Source organism: Chaetodon auriga, chromosome 14 (assembly GCF_051107435.1).
Source record: "Chaetodon auriga isolate fChaAug3 chromosome 14, fChaAug3.hap1, whole genome shotgun sequence".
Classification (NCBI taxonomy): domain Eukaryota; kingdom Metazoa; phylum Chordata; class Actinopteri; order Chaetodontiformes; family Chaetodontidae; genus Chaetodon; species Chaetodon auriga.
The window spans coordinates 2,771,727-2,795,745 of NC_135087.1; the positions used below are offsets into that span (position 1 = coordinate 2,771,727).

At 43.9% G+C, this 24,019-nt stretch overlaps 3 protein-coding genes across 6 annotated transcripts in view; 1 reads left to right on the forward strand and 2 right to left on the reverse strand.

The window, feature by feature from the left end:
• The window catches only part of LOC143331498 (activator of 90 kDa heat shock protein ATPase homolog 1-like), a 34,375-nt gene that overhangs the window by 1,788 nt on the left and 8,568 nt on the right, over nucleotides 1-24,019 (forward strand). The window lies entirely within an intron of this gene.
• Nucleotides 8,901-13,610, reverse strand: LOC143332176 (SERTA domain-containing protein 2). Of its 2 annotated transcripts, none has more exons than XM_076749473.1 (2): nucleotides 13,482-13,610; nucleotides 8,901-12,487 (listed from the first exon to the last, which is right to left on the reverse strand). In XM_076749473.1, the coding sequence occupies exon 2, from the start codon at nucleotides 12,481-12,483 to the stop codon at nucleotides 11,695-11,697; it is 789 nt and encodes a 262-aa protein (XP_076605588.1). In that variant the 5' UTR covers nucleotides 12,484-12,487; nucleotides 13,482-13,610; the 3' UTR covers nucleotides 8,901-11,694. The 2 variants fall into 2 exon arrangements, with proteins under 2 accessions (XP_076605588.1, XP_076605587.1); XM_076749472.1 differs by having other exon boundaries at nucleotides 8,907-12,487; nucleotides 13,487-13,604.
• cdca4 (cell division cycle associated 4) lies at nucleotides 16,504-22,956 on the reverse strand. 3 transcript variants are annotated; one of them, XM_076748471.1, is made up of 3 exons: nucleotides 22,737-22,843; nucleotides 19,446-19,583; nucleotides 16,504-19,105 (listed from the first exon to the last, which is right to left on the reverse strand). In XM_076748471.1, the coding sequence occupies exon 3, from the start codon at nucleotides 19,094-19,096 to the stop codon at nucleotides 18,170-18,172; it is 927 nt and encodes a 308-aa protein (XP_076604586.1). In that variant the 5' UTR covers nucleotides 19,097-19,105; nucleotides 19,446-19,583; nucleotides 22,737-22,843; the 3' UTR covers nucleotides 16,504-18,169. The 3 variants fall into 3 exon arrangements, with proteins under 3 accessions (XP_076604586.1, XP_076604585.1, XP_076604584.1); XM_076748470.1 differs by lacking the exon at nucleotides 19,446-19,583 and having other exon boundaries at nucleotides 22,737-22,956; XM_076748469.1 differs by having other exon boundaries at nucleotides 19,446-22,856.

Below are 24,019 nucleotides of genomic sequence, written 5' to 3' on the forward strand. Positions count from 1 at the left end.
TCACCGAGGGGTTGAGAGGTTTTTTAAAACCGAGCAATTAAGACATGGCTGCTGTCCAAGAGGAGGCCGTAGCTCCCCGAGGAGGAGGCTGCTGGTGTTGACCGTATATTTACCCAGGTGCTGGTTTGCTGGATGACGCCCCTCAAAATTTTGCACACATCCCTTCTGTCAGCATCAGCCTTTATGAGAAAATCTATGAGAGCGTTTTATCTTCCTGCTGGCCAATGTCCCACAGATCTGAAGCGATCATTACTGCACTCATCCCCTCTGCTGGCTCTCCTGCGTTTGGTCGGCACAGCTGAGTGATGCTGGGACCTGAGAGCCAAGCTAGCAGTGCATTAGCCATGTTGGGACGAGCGCTCGGATCAATACTGTAGAAATGCAAGGCAGCATTATGGTGACAGGCGGCGCAGGTATCAGGTAGCTCGTGCTTGTCTCGTCTCCCAAACGTGTTTCCACCTCGATGATGTTTTACATTTGTGTGCTAAATATCTAAAGAGGAAGAGCAAAGCAAGTATGAGAACAGGAGCGCAGCAACGTTTCCGAGTCATATTTCCAGCAGCGCTCCGGATGAGGACAGAAATAATATTATCAAGTATCAGGCTGATATTTTAGGCACATTCTCAGCCTCTGTTCACTGCAGCACGCAGCCACTGTGCTTTCCACTGATGCAGCAGTTCAATCTGATAAAACAAAATGAATAATTATTCAAATGTGAGGGACCAATTACCATTCATTTATGCCATTAAACATTGAATCACGCATCAGTTAAACCAATTTAACGATAACATTTCCATCCCTGCCCCCTTCTCTGCTTATAACATCTCCAGATTTGTGATTTTCTGAATGTTCTTTCTCTGAATCTGCATTCAAGTCAGAGCAGATCCGGACAAATGAGATCATGTCTTTACATCTTTTCCTTTTTTTCCTCGTCTTGGCCATGAGCAGACGAAATGACACAGCGTTTAGCTCTGGCACACGTTCAGAAAACATTTCCAAACCTAAATCAATTTCTGGCTTCGGGGAAAAAGGAACAACGAGACGGTGGGCCACCACATGCAGGCTTTTTGTCCACTTTCTCATCAGGTGATTCAGATTTTTGACGGGTTTATCGAAAAGCACGAAACATGAGAATATTAGGTGACAAGAAGACATGAGTCAGAACAATGTGGACATCAGAGTCAGAGACAGAAAAGGCAGATTGTGCTGTTCTCTTGTTTTTGGTTTGTTCTTCTCAGGTGACGTGTCTCAGCGTCCTTCAGAAATGTCACAACATCGTCAAAGAGTCTTCCCGTTTGTTTGGAGAAAGCTAACATACAAACTTCTCAGTCTCGTAACTGTCCAGCAGACGCTAATCAAAAGCACTTCTACTGAAGGACATGCGTTACATGAAGGCTGAAGCGTGGCACCAGAGGAAGTCACAGACTGTCACACTGTGTCCCTCACAACATTTTCAAGGAATGTTTTTTCAAGGCCCGGTTTAACAGCCGGGAAAGTCTGAGCTTTGAGTGCCTTAACTGATTATGAAGGGACCTCGTTTCATCTTTACGTCCCTGCAGACAGATTCATCGTGTTCCTCTTAATGATCAGATCTTTGTTAGTGGTGAACGGTGCGATGACGAGCAGAAAACGCACCAGCTGTGCACCATGCGAAAACACCAAATATGAAAGTATAATGAAGTTTCCCTTTGCGTCCTTAAATATCTGGACCAGCTGTCCTCTGTGCTGCCTGGTATGTGCAGAAATATCTGTGTGACACTGAACTCGGGATCATTGATTAGTTGCATCCTGTTTGCATTTCACTTAACTTTAGTCAGTGTTTACATCCTCATCCAATGAAGTTCACACCTCCAGAGGGTACAAACGGCCATGCTTCCCACGCTGATCCATCAGGATAGGTGTGAACCTTTAACCTCATAGACTTTTGAAGGTTCATGATTTCTTTCTTCTGCCTGTATGGAAACATAAAACGAAGCAGGATCCTGCAACTGAATGATTTCTTTTAGTCTCAAAAAAAATTTGCTTTTTAATTTCATACAGGAGCTTGTTAGCAAACAGCTGTTTATTTACACGTTGAGCTTAAAGTACAGTTCTGTGCTGCACCAACATCAAGCTGAGGTCAGCATCATAAAGAAGAAAGCACTGTGAGCATTTCCTGTTTGGGTCGTAACAACCAAACAGCAGCTCGTGTTGAAGTAGTGCTGATGGATTTGTTGCAGTTAACCTGACGTGAAGATGTCGAGAAAAGGTGTTCAGCTCTTCATTTCCCAGACGACGAGCACTCAGTCCCACACAAGGACATGATGGACACGAGCCAGCATCACATGGCGACGCAGCCTTATAGTTCACACGCACACATAAAAACACGCATGCAGACACATTCCACAGACTTCCTGCTGTTCTTGTTGGAATGTGCGTGGACGAGACCGTAAAGGATCCGTGTGCTCCGCCGGAGTCACGCTGATGTTTATTCAAGCACTTCATGTTCATTAGCAGAGAACGCAGATGTACAGGTCCATTAAGGCGGACCTCAAAGCAGTCTGCATGTGCACTTTAATTCAGCTATTTCAAGAACGTGTATTATTAAAGTTTTATCATGAAACGTAAGTTTGGAAGTTGAAAGTCATCTTGCTCGTCTTGCTTGAGGGAGTGTGATGTCAGTCTGGTGGTCACACGTCTCCAAAACTTGTGGTTAGTGGCAGTTAGCAAATGTTAGCATGCTAACATTCTAAGCTAATAAGGTGAACATGGTACACCTGCAAACATAGCATGTTAATATTGTGAATGTTAGCATTTAGCTCAAAGCACTGCTGTACCAAAGCGAAGCTTCACAGACTTCACAGACTCTTTGTCTTGTTTGCAGATATTTAAACCTTGACCGACACAAGTGAGCAGTGTAATACAACAGATGAAACAAAAGGACATTTGTTATTTCTTGAGTTTTGAGGATCATTGGACTCTCCATTTGCAGAGCCTCATCTGTGAAGCAGTAAGAGTCAGTGATTAATACGGCGTTGATTGGGTCATCTTGGGGTCTGTTGATTTTTAGATTCAGACCTGAGGACGTTGTGCTTTTCTTAGATAGTTGACAGTGGAGTTGTTAGTGGAGTTTTCTCTTTGCAACTGGTTTTATGGGAAACGCGTTCATTTTGAAAGACACCAGCACAGGCAGCACCAGCAGCGTGGAATACCGAAGGTCTCATCCTTTCGTGGTGCAGCAGGTATTTGTTGACGGCACGCCCAGGCGTCATCGCTAACACAGAAGTGTTGATTGCGGCCTTACTCTGAGGTTTCTTGTGTGGTGTGAGTTCATCGCTGAAATGACAGAAGTAGTTCGGTTGTGTAAGAGGGATTCAGCTGTTTGCATTCGATCAGCATCATGCTTTCCACTCAGCAGCGTTGGAAATGAATTTCGTCTTCATGCAGTCAGCGTGATTTCGTTCTCCACGCGCATGAAAAGGTGAACAGAACAGGCATGTTGGAAATGTTGGAGACATGCTTTGACTCTGCTTCATTTGAAATGCTTTTATTTATGGTTGGATGGATTTATTATTCACTCTGTCGAGCAGTTCATCTCGTGGACTCTTCATATTGCTGCACCACAGACGGTGAGGTATTTGATTGATAGTAGAACATGATCAGAAGGTGGACAGTGAGAAATCAGTGATGATAAGATTAGACTGGCGTCCATATTTGAATCAAGGTTCATATTTGTCCTAAAAATATGTGCTGACTGCTTCGCATATTTTTCTCAGCTGTCAATATTGGTCATGTATGAGAGGTTGACTGGAAGGTTGCTGGTTCAAATCCCTGCCGTTCCTTCAGTTTTGGCTCGTCCAGCAGCCGTTGCTTCAGTTGTTGTTGAGCAAAGCAGCGTGGACGGGTGTGGTCGTGAAACAGGGCGTCTCTGGGGCAAAAAACCCTCAAAGGGTTTCCCCCCTCCATCAATAAAATACCTAGAAATGTTTTCATAGTTGAGGTTCGAGCCCCGTCTTCGTTATTCAGTTGTCTTCTGTCAGTCATGATGCAGATTACGACAGTCTGTTTGGTATTCAGAGGATAAGGCTTGATGCTCGAGTTGCATCAGAGCTTCTCGTGTACAGGCCCACAGACTGTTTCCAAAGCCGATGATGAGTGATGACTGGAGCATTTCCTTCACACGTTATGTACTTGCTCCAGACTTTAGATGATTCCCTGAACAGTTCTAATCTCCTCGTAACACAAGAGCTTTCCAGAAATGTTCAAACTGAGCTCTCCTCACAGATCAGAGGAATCCCTACAGCCGATCTAAGTAGATTTCATTTTCAATAGCCAGAAAATTCTGGAGAAAATCTGGAAACTTCAAACGGGTCGGATTTATCCTGTTATCCACTTTCATTCTCCAGCTGATTGGCTGACATTGTGATTTGTACAAAGACCACAGTGTGCCTTTTTAATGTTTGCTGATATCTGATTTTAGATTAACATTTACACAGAAATGCTTTCAAACAGCTGGAGTCAATTCAAGTCTGCCATCCACAAGGAAATCACGTGTTTTTACCGATGTGGCTGCACGAACGCCGAGGTCATTCAGTCATTCAGTCATTCAGTCATTTGGTCATTTGGTCATTTGGTCGGCCTGTCGGTCTTCTCACCTCTTTTGTCCAGAGAGAAAACGCACTGGTGTCAGTTAATGCTAATTAAAATGTTAAACTGAGATGTTGAACAGCTGCACAGACTAAAGGGATGAAACTAAAACAAGATGAAACTTAACTGTTGATCAAACTGAATTTAATCCAAAGACAAACACGATCTGTGAAGTGATTCATTGACATATCGTCACCTAAAGGTCTGACTAACGTCTGGAATCAACCTAATTAAAGCGTACGGCTCGCAGCTCTGCTCCTCCATCATGTGGTGACCACATGACGGCCATCAGTGCATGTTGGTGGGAGCACATCTGCCTGTGGTTGCGTGTGTCTTTTCTACATGCAACCAGAGGCAGATGTGACTAATAGCTTCTCCTCTGCCTTTAATTACCCACATTTATAATTAATTAAGAGAAAATTAGATTGAACCGCGCAGACAGTGCAACCGTACGAGACAGTGCCACTCTTGTTTGAGAACTTGGAAAGGTTTCCACACAGGATTAACCATCATCATCATCATCATCATCATCATCATCATCATCATCATCCTCGTAATCGTTAAAATCATCAGCAGTGTCGTCATGTAAAACTGTACAAGTCTTGTTGCACGTTGGAGAACTCCGACGATCTTCAGGCTGATTAACTTTTCAGAACAAGTGAAATGAAAAATCTAAACTGAGCTGAAACAATGAATCATTGATTAATAATTGATTAGATGATTGACAGAAAATTAAATGGTATTTAATAGAATATTTCCTGCTTTTCTCTAATGTGCATGATTATGAAGTGAATCTCTTTATCTCTTGGACTCTTTGTCGGGCAAAACAAGCAGTGATTCAATTTTTACCTGAAAAAGTATTTGATAGATTAATCAATAATGAAAATAAGCCCTAAACTTACCAGAGCTGTTTAATTGAATTCAGCTCCTGAAGTATTTTGGAAGCATGTTGGAGACTGTTTTTCACCAAACAACACATATTAATCAGGATTTGTAGTAGTTTACTATACTCACTTGTACTTCATATCATTGTCAGGTTTTTTAGTACTTATACTTGACAAAAAGTAACAATAACTAAAGGTAAAATTACTTAATTTCAAGTAAAAGTCCTGCATTCAAAGTTTAATCAAGTATGTCAGTATTTGCAGGAAAATGTACTTAAAGGTAAAAGTACTGCAGCAGAATGAGGCCTGTGAGTGTGGTACTGGATGGTGCTGTAGATCTACACGCAGCGATTCAGGTGTAGCTCGTAAAATTAAAGCTCATTTTAGGGAAAAGGAGAGAAAAAAGTCGTCATTTAGTTTGTAGAATCCTCATCTGTAAAGTGACCGACAGAGCTGTCAAATAGCGGAGTAAAAAGTGCAGTACTTCCCTCTGAAGTGGAGCATAACGTAGCTCAAAGTACCTCAAAGTTAAATGTACTTTCAGTCAGATCAAAGGATGAAGAACTAATATTCACTGCGTTCTGAAAATGTTAAAGAAGTTTATGCGCCGGCTGTTTGGACCGACCCGGTCACCATCCTCCCCTGATTTCCCCTCCCAGTTAGCGAGTCCACATGGTCCGGGGTCACGACGTTCCCGAGAGCTGCACATTCCCGCGGCCTGTGCTGCGTCTGTCTTACAGTGAGAAAAACAACATACCAGCACATAATTTGTTTCCCCGTGAAAAATGAATGGGAGCCTATTCGTCGGAAGATGCCGCTTCAAATCGGTTTCCACATGAGCGCGGCGTTCAGGTCACGGCTCGGACCCGTACTCCCATCTCCACGGTGTCTGAAGGACCCCGTGAATCCCGGGCGGATAATCAGACAAAAAGGAGTTTGTCCCTCGGGGTCGAGGTCGTTCCCACATCTGGCCTCATCGGGAAAGAGGTCAAAGTTCAGGACTTCATTTTTTATTCTGTCACACACGGCGACACGGCTCATTCTCACACTGATCCCCTGATCAGGTGTGATGCTGCTGATAGTTGCAGGGGTCACTTAGTGATCTATGACTTTTGAAACATGTGTCTGTCAGTCAGCAGAGCAGGTTTCAGTTAACAGTCAAGCACAGATTAGAGTTTATTAATCCCCTGGAGGGACATCAGGGCCTACAGGCAGCAGCAGAAGTAGCAGGAGACATAGAAGAGAGTAAAATCAGTGCATTGGTCATTTGTTTCTGTCATTTTTACAGCAAAAACACCAACAAGTCCCTGATCCCAGCTTCTTAATGTTGACGCTGTTTGTCTTTGACTTAAATGTGATAATACATCGATAATTTGGGGTGTTTGGACTGTTTATTGGAAAAACAAGTGATTTGGAGACATTAGACTTGTTGCAGCCCGAACAGGAAACCATGTGACTAATAAGTTATGACACATGATTCTGAGCAGTGATATAAAACGCAGTGAAACAAAGTCTGTTCTTCATGTTCTCCTCGTTATGTTTGGAAGATATCCGGAACAAACTGAGGCTGTTTGACATTAAGCAAACTTAGATTTCCTACATGTAAACGGCCTTTATGGAGAGGAGGAATGATTACGTCCACTGCTTTAAGACGGACTGAAGACATGTGAAGCTTTGACTTTAACAGCCTGCAAAGTGCTGCTGGATCCGAGCATCCGTCGGTCCAGCCGCTCCACGCCATTGTTTTGCAGCAGCAGAGGTTGTTTGTTCTGTGAGTGAGTGCTGAGTCAGCCTGATGGACGGAGCCAAAGCCCAGCTTTACTCCACCGCAGCAGACTGATGTCTGCCTGCAGAGAAACATGAAACCCATCAGACGTTCGTACAGCCACACCACACCAATGTGCAGCCTCACCAGAGACAGACAGACAGACAGACAGACAGACAGACAGACGGATAGATAGATGGAGTGCATGTCTGAATATGCTCTCTTCACGTGTTTGACGGTAGCGTTGGCAGTGCTTGTGTGCAGTAGCGCACGTGTTGCTCCTCCTCGTGTGTGACCACTCCCTGAATTCCAGCACAGGAGACCTCTCACCATCAACCTCTGCTGAGGCTCTGCTTCTGTCTTACTCTCTGGAGTGAAATCTGACCCAGTAATGTGCTGAAAGACGAATGAAGTGCAGTGAAAAATCACACTGCGGTATACCGTCACTGCAAAAAGCACATTTATGTGATGTTTTATCGGTTTGTTGAGCTGCTTGAGTTTGATATTCAGGGAGAGGGGCTGCAGATGAGCTTCAGCTTCATGTCCTGAACACTGTGCTTGATGTCTGTTTTGTTTCTACTCTCATGTGGCAGTTTATCTGCGTGGTGCCTGTTAAAAAAAACAGACACAATTTAGACTCCATGGCGCCTTTTTTAAGTGGATTTCATCCCATGTGGGAAGCTTTTTGTTTAAGTAGAGCTGACAGACGTAGGAGCTAACTAAGGATGCTTAGTACTGCGCTGTCGTACTGTGGATGTGTCTCAACTTCCCTTAAGTCCTTTCCATCATCGGGGGGGTTGGGAACATCAACAAGGTCGACATCTTTACCTTTGGACGCCCAGAGTCTGCTCACATTAGTGAGGCCCTCTGACATTCCTTCATATCCACACATGAGGATGAAACATGAGATGATGCTTCTCAATCAATACTTTCCATGACTGGAAAGTCGGGTTCCTGAGAGCCTCGTTACCTCACTGTAAGAAACAGTTATTTTACTGAGGAGCGTAAAGTTTGTGCAAGGATCTTTTTTATGATGAAGCTGCGAAAAACAGACGACAGCATCAACTAACACCACTGAACGTGCTGTTTTAATTTGCACTGTCATGCTCTCACATCAGCGCACATCTGCTGTTCACGTGAATGACCACCAGAGGGCGGCCTTGGCTTCCATTTGACTCTGCTGCCATGTGGAAACTGGGGACATTTTGCCCTGAGCTGGGCTTTTCAGGCTGTGCACCGCGGCTAAAAAGCTCTTCATCTCAGTGAAGCCCGTGGGAGACGTGTACACGTTTGAGTTGACCCACCACCATGAGGAGAGCAGGATTATGGTCAGAGCAAAAGGTTTGCCTGGAAGGCCATACTCAGGGTAAAAAAGCCCACAGGTGCAAAAAAAACCACATGCCGCCAGTCAGTATTGTATTGACTAATACCTCATTGTGTATGCATGGCTGGCGTTCAGTAAGGCACGTTTTCTCAGAGGCTGCTAGTAATAACTTGGTTCATGATCAGTTTCTTAGTCTTTTTTAATCAGTGTTTTAGTCTTTGACCCAAAAACCAGCACACAGGCCTGTGAGATGTTGCGTAATGAAGCCTGTGAGAGGAATAAAGACACACACACGGCAGTTAGGGTATTTTTACTGTATTATTGAATAAAATCTATAAAATATTCCACAAAAAATACAATACATTATTAATTATCATCTTATCACCTAACAGAGTCATCCTTCAGGTACATTTATGTCATAATCAGCATCAATGACATACAGCTTGTGCTTTACAGACCCGACTGACACTTTCATACAATTATAAATAACACTGCAGCTTCCTGCCTCCTCTCCTCACTCCTGTCAGATTATATAAACGAACAAAGAAAAAAAAGACAAGTGGGTTCATTTCACATGCTGAAAACAGACAGATTCACACTGCATTTCTGCGCCGAGCCATCGGGAGCGAAAACAAGTTGTTGTTGGAGCAGCGGTTTGCTCGCTCGACATCAGTCTTGCTCCTCGTACATCTCACGTGATTGGTCTGTCCTCTGAGTCCGGGCAAAACAAGCTCTAAACCCCTCCTACTGAACAAGTGACGCAAGCTGCTTCCTCCCACCCCTCCTCCTCCATGTCCTCCTCTTATTTTTCCCTCCTGGCCCTCGCTACCACCTCCTCCCTCAGCGAGTTCACTGTCAGCCTGTCAGGATACATTAAGCTCATATGCCACTAGTGTTCACTGAGCACAGAAAAAGGCCAAGAAGAAGGAAGGAACGATGGCGGCTCTGGCTTTCAGCGCTTTACATAACACCTCGCCACGGTTCTTAGGTTTTTATCAATGAAGCTCGAGCTCAGACAACCACAAAACCGCCAACACGGATAAAAACTGGGTTCAGTAGTAAGGCACGTTTTCGACATGGAGATGCAGATGAGGACGGATTACTTTGGTCTGACAGGAAACGGATTTTCAGTTGAGTTAAAAGTACGAAATAAACAACGCTAATGGTTTCTATCAGGGACCGACAGTCCATGGCTCACGGTGTAAAACAGGAGTGTCCAGGTAAACCAACGACAAACAGACATCAGGAGGTAGAACGGGAGTAAACCACAGGGAGTGAAGGTCGAACGTCTGCTTCATCGCAGCCCTTCACTCGCTGTCTCTCCTCTACAGGACAGGTGATCGAGCTTCAGGTACAAACACATACAAAACTGCTTAAAAAACTCCCAACATTGCAATAAAAAGTCATACCATCATGGCCATAAAAATACATAGGCTTCTGTTGTCATTTACAATTCTGAGACATGGCAAAGTCCTGATTGTTGACTTGAGGCGATCGGCTCCTCAGTCAGAACCAGACTGGGATTAAAATCACTATTTAAAATACACGTTTTATGCTGCGTTCATGACACGTCGCATTTACCGTAAATACAAGCTGCCGAGAAGGAAAACTGTTTACGTCAACCTTATGGTCAAAAGATGAGAATATTTCTTACACAGGCTCTGATAGTTTGTCCCATTTGATGCAACAAATGGTGCAAGAGTGACGGCAAAGCAGTGGACATGGCGGCCGGGACACGGACAGTCCAAGGTCATCAAGAATCTGAATTATAAGTTACACTCACACCAAAACAATAGACTTTACATACAAAGAACAAATAATATCTGCTGCAGTTTGTGGTTGATTTCTCATTCATAAATAAGAATAATATTAGATAAAGGCGTTCAAAAAGTTAAACATTTTACCCTTTCTCAACAAGATGTCATCCATTCTTCACGCTTCCTGTGATGCGACGTGGACGTGGCGTTCGTCTCCAGGGACTGGAAGCTTACGTCTTTGGCTGGTAAATCCCCGAATTCAGTGGCCACATTCCTCTTCTCACAAGCCAAATAAATATAAAGACCATCAGCCACACAGACATTTGGCTGATGTCAGGTTTCTCATTTAAAGATCCTGCGTGGAGCGATAAAAACCATTCAGTCCCAGCGCTGAGAGGCATCCCGGGCCTTTGCCCTCCTGGCTGGCTGAAGCACAACCTCTTAAGTAATTGAAGGGATTTCAATTAATAATCAACCCAGGTCTGATCTAACGGCAGCTCGGGTTCCTTCTTCGTGACCGCTGGGTCCTCTCTGCTGCTGCTGCTGCTGCTGCTCTGACTAAAACTCATAAAACAGGAGAGAAAAGTGGCAAAAACGCCGTGAGATCTGAAATTTAAGGTTCCATCCGTGATGAGTGTTTCACCAAATGAAGGAAAATCCACCTTAGATACTCTTACACTGTTACACGGCATTAATTTGTGTCGTCTAATCCTGTCAGTTCTGACACGCACTGACATGCCTCGTCTACTTTTACTACAGATTATTCACCCACAGCTCAAAACACAACCCGCCCTGAAAGTGCAGAGCTATCCGATCTGATTCCTGCTCCGCTGGGTGCAGAAATTGGTCTCTCTGTAGGTTCAAATTGATTATTTTTCCACTGGGACGTCTACAAATACCTGTATGTGCCTCGACATCGCTGAGAGTGTGCTTGACCCGTTATCCACCTGAGTTATAACGACCAGAAACAGTATGAAAGTGTTTCAGAGTGGATGTTCCTTTTGTGTTTCCTCATCTCGTTTTAATCTGGATTCTTCTTCTGCTTAAATAAATATTTCATGTCTAATTTGAGGCACGAGCTCATGCACATAACTCAAGATGTTGGATGGTTCCTTATAAATGAGTTGCGTGCAGAAGAGTTAGTGTTTTATTCTACCTTAAACTCGCTGAAGCTTAAAGCGCGAGATGGAGCCTTAAAAGTCCAAAAGGTCACGTTAGGGTCCAGCGACCCTCAGCTCAGTCCTTGTTCCCCGTCTCCGCTTTGAGCTCCAGCAGCCGAGATCTGACCCCGGATTCATGATCAACCAAGTGCAGTAAGTTCAGAGTTTGTCTTGGAGATCAGGACTTTACCAGAATCTCCATGATGTGGTCCAGCTCGTTCAGGTCCATCAGACAGGACTGGAGACTCCCCGCTGAGGCGTGGCTTGAAGGACGCATTTTAACGTCCTCGTCCGCCCAAAGCGACACACTGACGGGCCACAGGGAGCCCGCCGCCCAGGCAGAAGGCAGATCCGAAGTCTCGTACATCGACGTGTCAATGTCCTCGAAGATGTCGTCCAGGGCGAGGTCGCTGAGGTAGCCCATGGCGTTTACTGCATCACTGAAAGCGTTGATCGTTGCAGTGGGAAGTGACTTCTGCTGGTCAGGGGAGCCGTTTGCCTCCTGAGAGGGGAATTCTGGGGACGGCGGAGGAGACAGAGACAGGCTGTCCCCATCACCCTCTGCACACCCAGGGCACGTAACCGGCATGTCCTCCCTGACGTCGTCCCTGAGAAGGCAGGAGTCAGCGTGGACGCCGTTGAGGAGCACTTCCGATGTGCAGGCGCCCACCCCGTCGCTCTGCATGTCCTCCTGGATCTGCCTGAGCGTGTTGATGAGCAACACGGAGCGCCGCAGGCTGAGCTCCACCCCGGCCTGGTAGTGCTGGAGCTTCTCCAAGCAGAGGCCGAGCACCAGCTGACGCTGCTGCAGGTGGCTCATGTCGGACTTGGACGGACCCACGAGGAACCCGCCCTCCTCTTCCAAGTCTTCCTCCCCATTTTTCTCCTTTTCTGCAGCAGCAGGGAGGCTCTCAGTCTCCAGCTCCGCCAAGCAGCTCCACTTCCGTTTCACACCACGACCCAACATCGACCTGGATTCACAGAGAGCAGACGACCAGTTACACAAACATGCATTTTCACTGACTGACTGTGTGCAGGTATTTATAATCACGTGTATTTGTATGTAGTACTTGTGAAGTTTTACTACGGTTTTAACATGGACTCTTTGAAGATTAAACTTAAGCTAAATGGGATCCAAACAACCAAAGAGAAGACTGAGAAACCCAAAGAATTTTAACGATTAACCGACAATCGATTAATCGATTGATCCTTTCACTTGACTGCCTTTAATTTGTCACTGATGGAAACTTTCTGTCTGTTCAATTGACGGCAGATAGAAAACCAACTTTGTCGACAGCAGCAGATTATTTTTGGGAGCACACTGAGGATCTCATCAGGCTGCCATGCAATAAACCTGCATCCAGTTTATGTAACAGCAGCAGGCTGGCACACAGAGCCGGTCCCCCTTCACTTTCACCTGATCGGCTCCAGAATCGATTTCTGATCACCAGAAATGGACAAACTGGAAGTTATAACAGGGAGGACGTTGGAGTGTTTCCATTGAAGACATTTGAAGTGAACATTATGACTGTAGTGACTCACTGTAGACACCCCTGCAGGCTGACAGACTTTACTCATCCACACAGACATGGCTTCGTTACCTACAGCTCAGATGAGTCCCAAAAAACAAGCGGGTACACCTGAAACCCTGTTCGACGAGTCCGACCCCCATCCGCGGAGGTTAAAGGTGTCTGATTTACAGAAACATGAACACCTGAACACGTCAAATGTGGGATAAAAGCACTTCTTCCTACAATCCCCTCTCTTTATTGTCGTAAAATAAGGCTATTTTTTCCCTCCATCCTACTTATTTTGCCCAGGACCCCGAAGAACACCCCTAACCCCTGGCCGGCCCCAGGACTTCAACGGGGGGGTGGGGGGGAGCACTAGCTCCGTTTAAACCAAGTTAAAGGAGAAAACTTGTGGACATTTTATGAGAATAACAAAAAGAGATTAGAAAACAACCTTACGTGCCCTTCGAAAGTGTCATGAGCTGTTTGAATCCGTCGTGTCTTCGGCTCGGTCCGTTCCGTCGCCGCGTTTCGCCGCTTTCAACAGCAGGAATATGAGAAACGACGAGTCCGTCCACAGCGGGGGGAGGAGGCGGAGCAGCGGAACGGCGGAGCACAGAGGAGGGGGAAGCGCGCATGGGAGCCGACCAGCGGATGCGATTGGTCAGCTCAGCCACTGATCAAGCCTCCGCCTCCGCCACTCACGGGGCAGCGAATGTGCGGCCGTTTGTTCCGACTGCGAGCTGCCGCTGCGTTCAGGTGAGGCGCGGAAAAATCAGAAACGACACGGCACACACGTAAGCGACGAAAGTGATCAACACGATCACCATACACTAAAACTGATGTGATGGAAGAAACACTTACATTCTTTACTTTAATGATAACACAGTGTAAAAAAAAAAAAACAAAAAAAACACATTATTTAAAATCCCGCACTCAGAATTTAAGTAGAACAGCAAAATGTACTTAAAGTCTCAAAAGTACTCACTGTGCAGTAAAATGGCCCTTGTCGATGGTTTTACTAATATGCTAACATGTAGGAAGCATTTAAACGTTCATGTCGTTCATAAATGATCAAATGTTTACTATGTAATGTCTTAACCGATGTAAGTAGTATTTAAAGTCATCAAATAAATGCAGTGAAGTACATATTTTGTTGTGTACTGAATTGTTGTGTAGTAGAAGTTCAGTATATTATTCTGTAGTCATGTGAAGTAAAAGCCCCCCAAAAGTGCTCTTAAAGTACTTGAGTGAAGAGCGTGATTGTGCTGTATTGTGTGCCAACATATTGTTATTATTAACGCTTTCACTTTTCAACTTTTGCCACATGTTTCTTTTCAATAATACAGTAATAGTGGGGAAAAGAAAGTATGTTAATGGATTAATTTATTTGATGATTAAAAGCACAAATAACACTGCCCAGCGGTCATTACATACATTAAAAATCACATACGAAACCACAATAAAGCCGACAGCTTATTTCCACTGTTGTCCTCTAATATAACACTTAACACATGATGAGATAAATATATATATATTAAAATATTGAACAAATAGATCAGTGCTAGAAATATCCAGAAGGCATGGAAAGCTGCAGTGAGCACCTGAATGCCACATTTTAAAGGGCCAGATGACTCAGAGGCGAAGAGGGGAAGTGACCGGAAAGACGGCAAACACCAAATAAGGAAACTCACGTTTTCAGCCTCTTCCTCCTGAAGCTGTCACAGCTGCATTTCTACTTCTTCTTTCCGCGTCTTCTCCTCTTGAACAGAAAGTCAATAAGTTTATTATTTGCTAAACTACAGTTTATGGTGTTTTTGAGACAACAGCATGTCCATTAAAATCCACCTTCAAACCCAAGCTGCTGACGTGCCTCTGAGCCCTTTAAATTACACATTAATGCCAAAAGATCCAGAACACAGGCAACATACCGGATCTAGTGAGTAAACTCTAACCTTTATGAATGCAGGGGTTGGAAAATAACAGACACCTTGGGTTGTAAGTTGGTTATATGGTAGTTTTTTAAAGTAGTTCATCTCTAATGTAAGTGGGGTCTGACCAGATCCCTTGAATTTGTGAGAAATGGTTTGACATCAGTCAGATCTCAAGTTTATGAGAAGCACCTGAAGGCAGCATGAGACCTGTGGCCTTTTCACACTTACCAACCCACTCCCATTTTTAAAGGTGGCACGGTCCTGAGACAGCACACAAGGCATGTATTATACAGTCGAGTACAATCAGCTATATATGGTTTTGAAGGTCAGAGTGACTCTCTGCAGACACGAGCGGCAAACAAACACGCCTGCTGAACATCACATGTTGTAAACTTTGGATTTCTAATGCATCTCGTTTACTGTGTCTCTGTTGCTGCCTTTTCCGACACAATAGTCTCTTTCTCTGATGACTCGCTTTTTCCTCGGGCTGCCTTTTTGCTGAGTCACCGAGAGGCCATTAATCTTTAACTATAGGCAAACCAAGAGTGGGCAGGCCAACATGCAGAGCAAGCCAGAATTTTATGAACAAATACCTTTTGGCATTTTTATTCAAGCGCTGCATGTTTAATATGAAAACCGTCTCTTTAGTGGACTCAAAAGCAGCATTCATTATTAATAGAAAATCCCTAATTCCCCTGTGAGTAGGTTCGGCTGTGTGCCATGTCCTGAGCGGCAAACAGACAATAGTCCTGTTCTGCTGAATCCATTATAACGCTCTCTGCATATCTAAAACCGAATCTCATGGTCCAGCATCATCACATGAGAGCGTGTGAGGACAAAGGTCCGACTGCAGCCAAATCTAATTCACTTCCAGCACTTTGATGTTATTACAAATGAAAATCTGCTCACAAATAGACTCAGCTGTTACTGTAGTGTCATTGAGCAACACGTTTAACCTTCAGGACTGACCTGATCTTAGCAGCTCGCAAGTGGAAACACATGGTGAAGACACACTCCTCCAGATTTGAGCTCAGCTGCTGTTATGAATGAGGAGTAACAATCATGCTCACATCTGCACATCAGAAACTAGTTTTATTTATTTTCTTAACCTGAAAAAGTCCCATGAAAAAACCAAATCCAGCAGCTGGATCCTACACATCACACCGCTGCACCGGGACACATGCTCCTTCTGTGGTCAACATGTGCACTGCTTTACCTGAAGTTCGAAATCCTTGTGATGCATCAAACCTGTAGCTGAAAACAGTCCCAAACGTAATATTTACTCCTGTTTGAGTAAAATTCACTCAGACCTACAATGACCAGCTCTGCAAATGCCTTTAACAGGAGAGAGAAATCCAAACATATTGATAGGCATATTGGCAATAAGAAATAGATACTGTACATTAGCAGCCTTATCCTTTAAATTCACCCAAATCCAAAGATTAATACAGGTCTGTAACAAAAGCAGTAAAAAAAAAAGAAAAAAAGAGACACCTTAAAGGAAACTTTATGCCGAATGCTAAAATAAGTCAGCACACAATCAATAGTTGCACCTTTTATTATAAAAAATATTTACAAAGATGCTACAATGTTTTTTCCTTAATGTAAAAAAATGCATACATTTTACAACGGTAATTAGTCTTTGAAGTTCTAGCTCCCATTCAGACCAGAGTGACATCCTTCAGGAGTGTTGTGGTAAGGTATTAAGCGTGTCGTAATACTGTATTTTCGTCAATACATTTTGTTTGCCTGAGTTAATCTCTTCATCACGATAAGGAACAATTTTGAAAAAACGCGTTTGATTTTCCACATCTTTAGGAGAAAGGCAACTGTTTGCATAAAGGAATTAAAGGACATTTGAGTCGTATACAATCATTTTGAAACACGTATGACAGAGCTGCATAGTGACTTGAATAGTAACCCGGTTATTATTATTACTAATAATAACAAAAAAATGTGAGGAATAAATAGGTACTGCATTCAAAACAGAGGGCGAAATTTGGATAAATATAATTTCATTGGGCCTCGTGGTTGATTTGAAGTCAATGTGGCATGTCTGTACCTAGATATAATAAATACAATAAATAAAACAATAAATTAGATTGGGTTAACACACAGAACTCTTCATTTGTAGTACTAACAAATGAGAGAAAGAAATATGGCTTCTTGATGCAGTTATCACCCCGTGGATTCTCCAAATGCTGTTATTATTATTGTCATTATTATATGTAAAGCAGGGCTGGATACCGTTAGCCTGACCAGAAACAGTCAAATCTAAACCAGCATTTGGTTGGTGGCGGCAGTAATTTCCCTGCCCTGCATAAAGCTTTGAGAAAATGAAAGAACAGCGCCTAAAAAGAGTGACAATGCCAGCCCTGACACCTGTTACAGTCAACGTGTTATACCAAACCATGGGAAGACGCTGTCTCGAGTCTGGCTACATTAAAATCTTAAAAACCGCTTGGGAGGGAAAAATAATAATATCAAATGATACTTGCAAAATCCCCCAGCTGTATAATGCAAAAAATATATTTCTATATACACATACGTACATTTACATATATTCCATTCATAATTGCTCAAATCTTTAGGAAAATATGCATTGATTCATAGATTTGGATTTACAATTTGTTCTGGTTTCTGATGCATGTAGTGTGATGAATTGTTCCTCAGTCCACGTAACAATAAATAGAAATGGACAAAATGGCAGAAAGTACGACCGGAAGGAGCTAGTATGACAGAATGTATGACAGACGTAAACATGGAAAGTACGTAAATAAGAATGCATCATGGTATAGGTAATTATCTTTGCCCTCTCACAGATATTGTCTTGTTTTGGGTTCCATCAACAAAGTAGGAAACTAACTGCTTCGCCTGCAAGCCAGGACGGCTCGCCAATCCCAAAATCCATTTACTTCACCGTCACCACTTGTTGCCAATTATTATTATTATTACTATTTTTTTGGAATAAATGAAGGTCCCAACAGCAGCTGCCGACTTGCCTAAGTGGCCGTTAGAGCAGACTAACTACGCCTCTAACAGCCCATCCCAAAATCTACTTGGCTTGCTGTTAATTTCCCACCTTGTCCCAAAACCTCCAACAGCCTCCATGTGTAACAATACCACATACAGAACACGCACATGTGTACTGTGCATAGTCTGGAACGAGTCTGAGGGATCGGTACAGGCCAAAGGAATGTTCTGAGTTTCAGGATCCCACTATGATCTCCATGATGTGGTCCAGTTCGTTCAGGTCTGACCGGCAGCTCGAGCTGGAGCTCAGGGTCGTGGGCCCGTGAGAGGAAAGGCTCTCCAGCAGATCGTAAGGCCCCATCTTCGGGGCGCTCTGCATGCCCGTCAGCACCGTGTCAAGGTCATAGTAGGACGGGTCCACGTCTGAAAACAGTTCCTCGAGTGCAGGGTCAGGGGGCGGCGCCGGGTGCTTGATCTCAAAAGTCCCAAAAACCTGCTCCCCTGTCCTGGAGTCTGCGCTCAGGTGGTCCCGGTCTCCCTCCTCTCCCTCCGACACACACTCCTCACTGTCCTCCTCTTCATCCTCCTCGCACTCGCCGTCTTCCTCTTCCTCCTCCCAGCAGGGTCCCATGCCAAAGGGACCTGCCAGGTAAGAGGCAGGGGACATCTGGGGGGAGACGGGCGACAAAGTGGACATGGTGACCTCTGTCTCCACGTCTCCCTCCATCACCACCTCCTCGGAGTGGTAGCCTTCCTCCAAACCAACCACCGAGAAGGGCTTCGGGCTCTGCCCGGCCTGAGCCGCCGCATCCGTCTGCCGGCACAGCACCTCGGTGGCCACCAGGCGGTCGGCGGGACACTGTGCGGCTGCCAGGGCCTGGGTCATGATCTGCCAGGTGCCGTCCTGGGTCATCTCCTCCTGGATCTGCCGCACCGTGTTGGCGATGAGCACTGAGCGGCACAGGTTCGGCTCCACCAGCATGTGACAGAGCTGCAGTTTGATCAGCGACATGTCGAGCAGCGACTGCCGCTGCAGGCTGTAAGAGGACGACAGCGTCCGAGCCGCCGCCGCAGATGAGGCTGCCGGCAGGCCCTGGTCACCGCTGGAGACCGGCTCCTCCCCGGAGTCTGAGAACTTGCGCTTGGTGCCCTTCGGGAACATGTTGTCTCTCTGTGGTGACGGCGAGGAGACAGAAACACAGTTAGACATCCGACAGGAACACTTATCTGAGCATCAACTCATTTATCACTCTGACAAACATGCCTACTGTACTGAATCTCTCTAGCTAAGATCATAGTGAAAAGGATAAGTGCCATGTAATTAATTATGTAAATGTATGATGTCATGAGGCTATGTGGTGTGGTACTTGTGTATGGACATGAGGGAGCTAGGGCTACAATCTGCTCAACAGCAGCTGTGACTTTATCAATAAACTACAGCTTTAAACTCTTATGAACTACAGTAAACAGTAAATTGTTTGTTGTAGTTTTTTTCTTAAAGTTTGCTATACCTTTCCTGTTGAGAGGCACAGGCAATAGCAATGCAGCTTGGTCCCGGCTGCAACGCTTCAAGTACTTTTGTACGAGCGACAAGCAGCTTTTGTTCAGCACCATTTCTGCCCATTTTAGGCCAGTCTGAGGCAAGACTCCTGCTGGGCGGAACAACCACACTTTTAACAGACCACTGAGCCACCGAAAATAGCATGGTTACCAACTAAATGCCGACGCTGCATCAAAGTAAGCACAGACTAGAGAGACCTTTGTCAGAAAACAAAAACAGCACTCAAGTTACATGATCAGTGCACTTATATTCTGTCCCACTGCCACCTGTGATCAAGAAAATATCCTAATCAATAAGGTGCTTTTAATGAGTAAATGTGATAATATGGAAAATAACAGCATTTACAATATTCACAATACAATATACCACCATGACCCACTAATATTTACAAGTGATATCAGGTTTCCAGGTCTACTCACGACACGCTTAAAAAACTAGTAGAGCAAGATTTTCACTTTCTCTTCACTGAGGGAGGGGAAGAAAAGCAGAGTCAACTTCCTTATTACACACCGTTTGGAGCACACACATGTCTTACAGGAACAACACAACACTCCTGCCAGCATTAAAGGCCCTCTGACTCCCCAGAATAAACGGGATGCAAGTAAATAGGAGACTGAGCTCTGCACAGCAGCCCGTGGCGTCTCATTTTCCATCAGACAGAAAAATAGTGTGTCTGGCTGAGTCTCCTCTGTGTGAAAACCTGTGGGCAGGGCATTTGGGTGAGTGATTCCACTTGCTCCAAATTTCTATCTTTTATACAAAATAATGACAAAAAGTAAAACCAGGGGTACAGTGAGAATAGTACTGATACACGTTGGACTGTAAAGGCACAGCATTAGGGTTTACAGAGGAGAAATCAAACAAAGATTTGTTAACAATTTTACAAAAACTGCCCACTTCTACCAGCTACCAACAAAGAAGGTTGTTTGTTTTTTTTTCCATTTTACGATGCCAGGCAAAACTGAGGTCATATAATCTGTGGAAAATACATACCATCTTACAATTAACACATTGCAGCACTCAGGGGTGTTTTACAACCAAAACGGGGACAACAAAAAACACCACATCATTCAACATTTTGCATTTAATCAACATATGATCAAACATCAAATCAAATGAAGTCATTTCTAATTAGGAATTGATTGTAAACCCTCCTTTATGTCACCCATCAATAGAGGGAAGTACCGTGCCTCTAGACACACATGAAAACCTGACATAAAACGAGAAAGAAAGATTAAATTACAGCTACCGTCTTCACCTGATTGATCACATGGAATCTGGAATCAGCACCATGTTTTAAAAAGTCATAATTAATACCAATTAAAATAAAAAAGTGGATCTAATGTACAGCGGCTTTGGGAGCCTGGAGGTCTTTCAGTCCTCGCTTGCATACAGAATAACATTTCCTGACAGTGGACAGAATAGGAAAAAGGTCATTTATGAAGGTACCCGGAGATCTAAAATACAAAGGGTGAGAAAACAATCATGGACATGTGTTGTCTTCTTGTGTAAAGCGTTTGTGCTGGTCCCTGTTAAACAAGAGATACTAGAGAGGACTATCTCCCTGAAGGAAAGACAACAACATGTGTAAAAAAAATCAAATACAACCTGAGAGAGAGCACACTAAACAGAGGATTAAAGAACACTGTTGGACACAGGTGAATTGATAAATGTGGTTTCTGAACACCCTTTAAATTAGCATGTTGGGGTTAAATGCCAAGAATTCTACTTGGAGATTAAATGCCAAAAAAATCTATAGGGAATATTTGTTTCATATCTTTTACTGAAAAATAACAGACTCACATCAGACTGGAAATAGCCTTTACCTGAATCGTTCTGATCTTGCACCTGTAGCAGACAAAGCACAGTGAAATAAACACTGTGTGCTGCGCTTTTCACGTTCTGTAGCTCTATTAACAATAGTGATTACCAAAATATCACTGATACTTCCGTTAATTTCTTAATCAATTAGAATTAGATGGACACAACTGCATCAACACCTTTCTGGACAAACTAATAAATCACCTCATAATGACACAAAAATCAATACATTTACACAAAAATAACCAAACAGCCTGAAAGTGAATTAACACCTGACATGCTGTCATTTTTTACACATTATAAACTTCATTGTGCATGCTTATGGGGCTACAGTGCATAACTTTTTAATACTACATATATTGATTTAATAACATTTTGTCTGCTATAGGTGCTTCGTTGTACTGATTGAGATCTAACTGGAAATAATATCCAATAAAAAAAAAAATCACTAACATTGCTGTCATTCAAACCACATTCACATGCATGTAACCTTCTCGTACAATGTCCCTGACAGGACAGTAAACACGGTTTTAGCAATATTTAATAAGAAAATGCTGACACATGTTCTCAAACTTGTCTGGCTGAAATCAGGAAATGAGGAATCAAGTGAGAAAAAAAAATCACCTCACTGAAATTACGCAGGTAGTACAAGTACAAGTATTAGGCCAATATAATTAGAAGTACGGGAGATATTACACATAATTTAGATTGAATTTGGCTGCTAAACGGGGCTGTTGTGTTATGCTAGGAGCCAGAAGCCAAACAAAATGCAGCCTCGCTTTACGTCAATGGCTCCTAGCATGACCCATCCCCCACTGCACAGTGAAAACCACCACTTTCACAGCACGCCGTCCTAAATGAATAAATAAACTTACATCACGGCGGCATTAACTGTCCCCTTTCCCCACCAAAAACCTAACGTAATCACTATCAGCCGCTGAATTAAAGCCGTACCAGCGGCTGGAGAGAGCGCCCCGGAGCTGCTGGCCGTGACTGCCGCATGCTTTGTCTTTTCAGCATCAGAGAGCGACAATGAGGCCATTTTGCGCTAGTAGCTAACAGTTAGCCGGCTAGCTATGCTACGAGTCCGACTTTCCGCTTCTGAGGTGCCGCTAGCTAACTGGGCTGAGGTGCTCGGTGAAACGGAAAAACGGCGTCTCCGCGGGGGTACAAAACGCCTGGCATTCGTCTGCGTTTGGCCTTCTTTGACCATTTCCTTTAACTCCCCTAAAAAAACGAATGCTAGCAAACGTAAAGCTAATTAGCCGAAAGCGCCCACCCACACATCCTCCGCGGTCCTTCCTCCTTTCTTGCCAAAAACAAGAGTTTTCGCCGCGGCTGGGCTGTTAAGTTCCTAAAAACAACAAACGGGTACCTGCTTCAAACGGCTATCGACGGGTGGCTGGTTAGCCGCACTCACCTCGTGTTTGTGTTATTTTATTCCCGTCTCGGTCATAGGATCGACGGCAGGGAAAGCGGAGATCAGGTTCAGATGAGATCATTCATGCCACGGCTTCAAAAACTGAAGTACCTCTGTCCTGCTGCTGCTGCGGAGCGGACGGCAGGAGGGAAGGAAGGGAGGGGGAGGGGAGCCGACAAAGGCCAGCCATATGCCTGGGATTCCTCTCTAATGATGTCTCACTGCTCTCCGTCGACAAAACAAGCGAAAGCCTGTGGTGGGCATGAAGAGCACGAAATGAAAGATCAGAAGTGACTTTGGATGTTTGTGCCTCCATTACGTTTACTTGCTAAAAAATTAGCGGTGGAGGAATAATTTCAAGTATTCACCTAAATACAAACAGCAGAACTCAGCGGTGGAAACATTTACTGAAGTACTGTCCTATTATTGCACAATTTAGCATTTTACTGTAGAATTTCCGTTTTATGCTACTTTATTCTTTTTTTTACTCCTCTTCATTTATCTGATTGATGTTTATTTTCTGTTATTGCTTCAGATTCAGATTTTTTTTTTCCTGAAAAACACCAATCATACAATAAACTATACTCTTCAGCACATTGTTGAGGAGAAGGCTTGTGGCCCCTAACAAAAGTAGCTGGGGCCCCATGTCAAGTTTCAGATGTCCAGCTGTTTGTTGTTCCACCAAAGAAAAAAATTCTCCCTTAAACTCCTGAAGTGGTTTCATTAAATAACCGTTTGAGGTCCAATGAAGGAAAAACACAAAATTCATACAAATGTGTTGAGCGGGACTTTGTTTTTTCTTCTTTTCTCTCCCATTAATCATCTCACGACCCTTCAGATTTATCCCGTGACCTTTAGAGGGGCCTCGAGTAGCAACAACAATGACATGCTACTTACACATCAGCACATCAGCAACGGTCTAATGACATATAATAATTTAGCAGTCATCACTCATCTCTCCACACTGCAAGTACTTACTTTAGTACTTCAAGTGTATTCTGCTATTGGTACTTTTGAAGGACCTTTACATGTATTGGAGTATATTTAGATGATTGTGTTTGTCCTTGGGTCAAGGATCTGAGTATTTTTTTCACCACTTGCAACGTCACACTGTCCAAAAAAAGTCCTGCTTTGGAAATATTACAGTAAAAGTGGTATTAAATCAAGTACTATCAACGTTATCAGAGCAGAAAAATTGACCAAGAGAGCATTATACTGTTATATATTGTTAGATTATTGTTTATTACACCCAGTGCCATCATTAAGATCATCATCATCATCAT

Coding starts and splice junctions, on each gene's coding strand:
- LOC143332176 (XM_076749472.1), bottom strand. CDS start 13,506: ATGACACTTTCGAAGGGCAC. Junction 12,488..13,486: donor ATGACACTTTCGAAGGGCAC/GTAAGGTTGTTT, acceptor CTGTGAATCCAG/GTCGATGTTGGGTCGTGGTG.
- cdca4 (XM_076748470.1), bottom strand. CDS start 19,096: ATGTTCCCGAAGGGCACCAAGCGCAAGTTCTCAGACTCCGGGGAGGAG.